At 43.8% G+C, this 2,500-nt stretch overlaps 1 protein-coding gene across 2 annotated transcripts in view; it reads left to right on the top strand.

The window, feature by feature from the left end:
* The window catches only part of zgc:158659 (uncharacterized protein LOC791141 homolog), a 39,485-nt gene that overhangs the window by 35,731 nt on the left and 1,254 nt on the right, over positions 1-2,500 (top strand). For both annotated transcript variants that reach the window (XM_052100860.1, XM_052100859.1), the window contains one exon: positions 421-2,500. This exon is cut by the window's right edge and continues 1,254 nt beyond it. In XM_052100860.1, coding sequence (XP_051956820.1) covers positions 421-694 — 274 coding nt within the window. In that variant the 3' untranslated portion in view covers positions 695-2,500. The remainder of the gene's footprint in view (positions 1-420) is intronic.

Here is a 2,500-nt window from a genome sequence, read left to right as displayed (position 1 = left end):
GAGAACTATAGGATGCTCCCTTGCTCCCTATTTAGTGAATGCACTTAACTGCATAGAGAACTATAGGATGCTCCCTTGCTCCCTATCTAGTGATTTCTTTTGTTGGCGCTGCACCTGTAGTAAATAAACGGCATGTTGTCGTGTCATGTGACTTGTGCGTCAGAAGTTTAACTCTTAAATGACAGTCTAGATTCTTGTAACAGAATTCAGTTGGTTTAAATTCATGTAAATGATGCGTTGCATATAGAGAAGCCGAAATACAATGTGCACACATGTGCATGCGGGGTCACACGAGGTTAAATATTATAATATAGTAGTTCCTCAGCACTAGAAATGAGTTTGTGTGTGCAAACATGTGACCCGTGGTGTAAATATATGATCATATAAGCTGAATGGTAACAAGAGTTCTGTGTCTGTCAGGTTTCAGGAGATGTGTTATAAAGCGTATCTTGCCATCCGTCAGCACGCCAGTCTCTTCATCAATCTCTTCTCTCTGTTGTTGGGATGTGGGATGCCGGAGCTTCAGAGTTTTGATGACATCGCGTATCTGCGGAAAACTCTGGCGCTGGAGAAAAACCAGCAGGACGCGCTGGAATACTTTACCAAACAAATGAATGACGCTCATCATGGAGGCTGGACCACGAAGATGGACTGGATCTTCCACACCATCAGACACATGCCAAACGAACACTAAAACACACACACTCACACACACACACACACACACACACACACACACACATACCATCAGACACATGCCAAACGAACACTAAAACAAACACACTCACACACACACACACACACACACATACCATCAGACACATGCCAAACGAACACTAAAACACACACACTCACACACACACACACACACATACCATCAGACACATGCCAAACGAACACTAAAACACACACACACACACAAACACACACTCACACACACACATACCATCAGACACATGCCAAACGAACACTAAAACACACACACACAAACACACACTCACACACACACATACCATCAGACACATGCCAAACGAACACTAAAACACACACACTCACACACACACACACTCACACACACACATACCATCAGACACATGCCAAACGAACACTAAAACACACACACTCACACACACACACATACACACACACACACACACATACCATCAGACACATGCCAAACGAACACTAAAACACACACACTCACACACACACACACACACATACCATCAGACACATGCCAAACGAACACTAAAACACACACACACACAAACACACACTCACACACACACATACCATCAGACACATGCCAAACGAACACTAAAACACACACACTCACACACACACACATACACACACACACACACACATACCATCAGACACATGCCAAACGAACACTAAAACACACACACTCACACACACACACACACACACACACACACATACCATCAGACACATGCCAAACGAACACTAAAACACACACACACACACAAACACACACTCACACACACACATACCATCAGACACATGCCAAACGAACACTAAAACACACACACACACACAAACACACACTCACACACACACATACCATCAGACACATGCCAAACGAACACTAAAACACACACACACACACAAACACACACTCACACACACACATACCATCAGACACATGCCAAACGAACACTAAAACACACACACACACACAAACACACACTCACACACACACATACCATCAGACACATGCCAAACGAACACTAAAACACACACACACACAAACACACACTCACACACACACATACCATCAGACACATGCCAAACGAACACTAAAACACACACACACACAAACACACACTCACACACACACATACCATCAGACACATGCCAAACGAACACTAAAACACACACACACACACACACACACACTCACACACACACATACCATCAGACACATGCCAAACGAACACTAAAACACACACACACACACAAACACACACTCACACACACACATACCATCAGACACATGCCAAACGAACACTAAAACACACACACACACACACAAACACACACTCACACACACACATACCATCAGACACATGCCAAACGAACACTAAAACACACACACACACACAAACACACACTCACACACACACATACCATCAGACACATGCCAAACGAACACTAAAACACACACACACACACACAAACACACACTCACACACACACATACCATCAGACACATGCCAAACGAACACTAAAACACACACACACAAACACACACACACACACACACATACCATCAGACACATGCCAAACGAACACTAAAACACAAACACACACACAAACACACACTCACACACACACATACCATCAGACACATGCCAAACGAACACTAAAACACACACACACACACAAACACACACTCACACACACACATACCATCAGACACATGCCAAACGAACACTAAAACACACACACACACACACAAACACACACTCACACACAC

Source organism: Xyrauchen texanus, chromosome 31, assembly GCF_025860055.1.
Source record: "Xyrauchen texanus isolate HMW12.3.18 chromosome 31, RBS_HiC_50CHRs, whole genome shotgun sequence".
NCBI lineage: Eukaryota > Metazoa > Chordata > Actinopteri > Cypriniformes > Catostomidae > Xyrauchen > Xyrauchen texanus.
The sequence above is the reverse complement of the archived record's forward strand: the minus strand, read 5'-3'. Positions and strand labels throughout refer to the sequence as shown.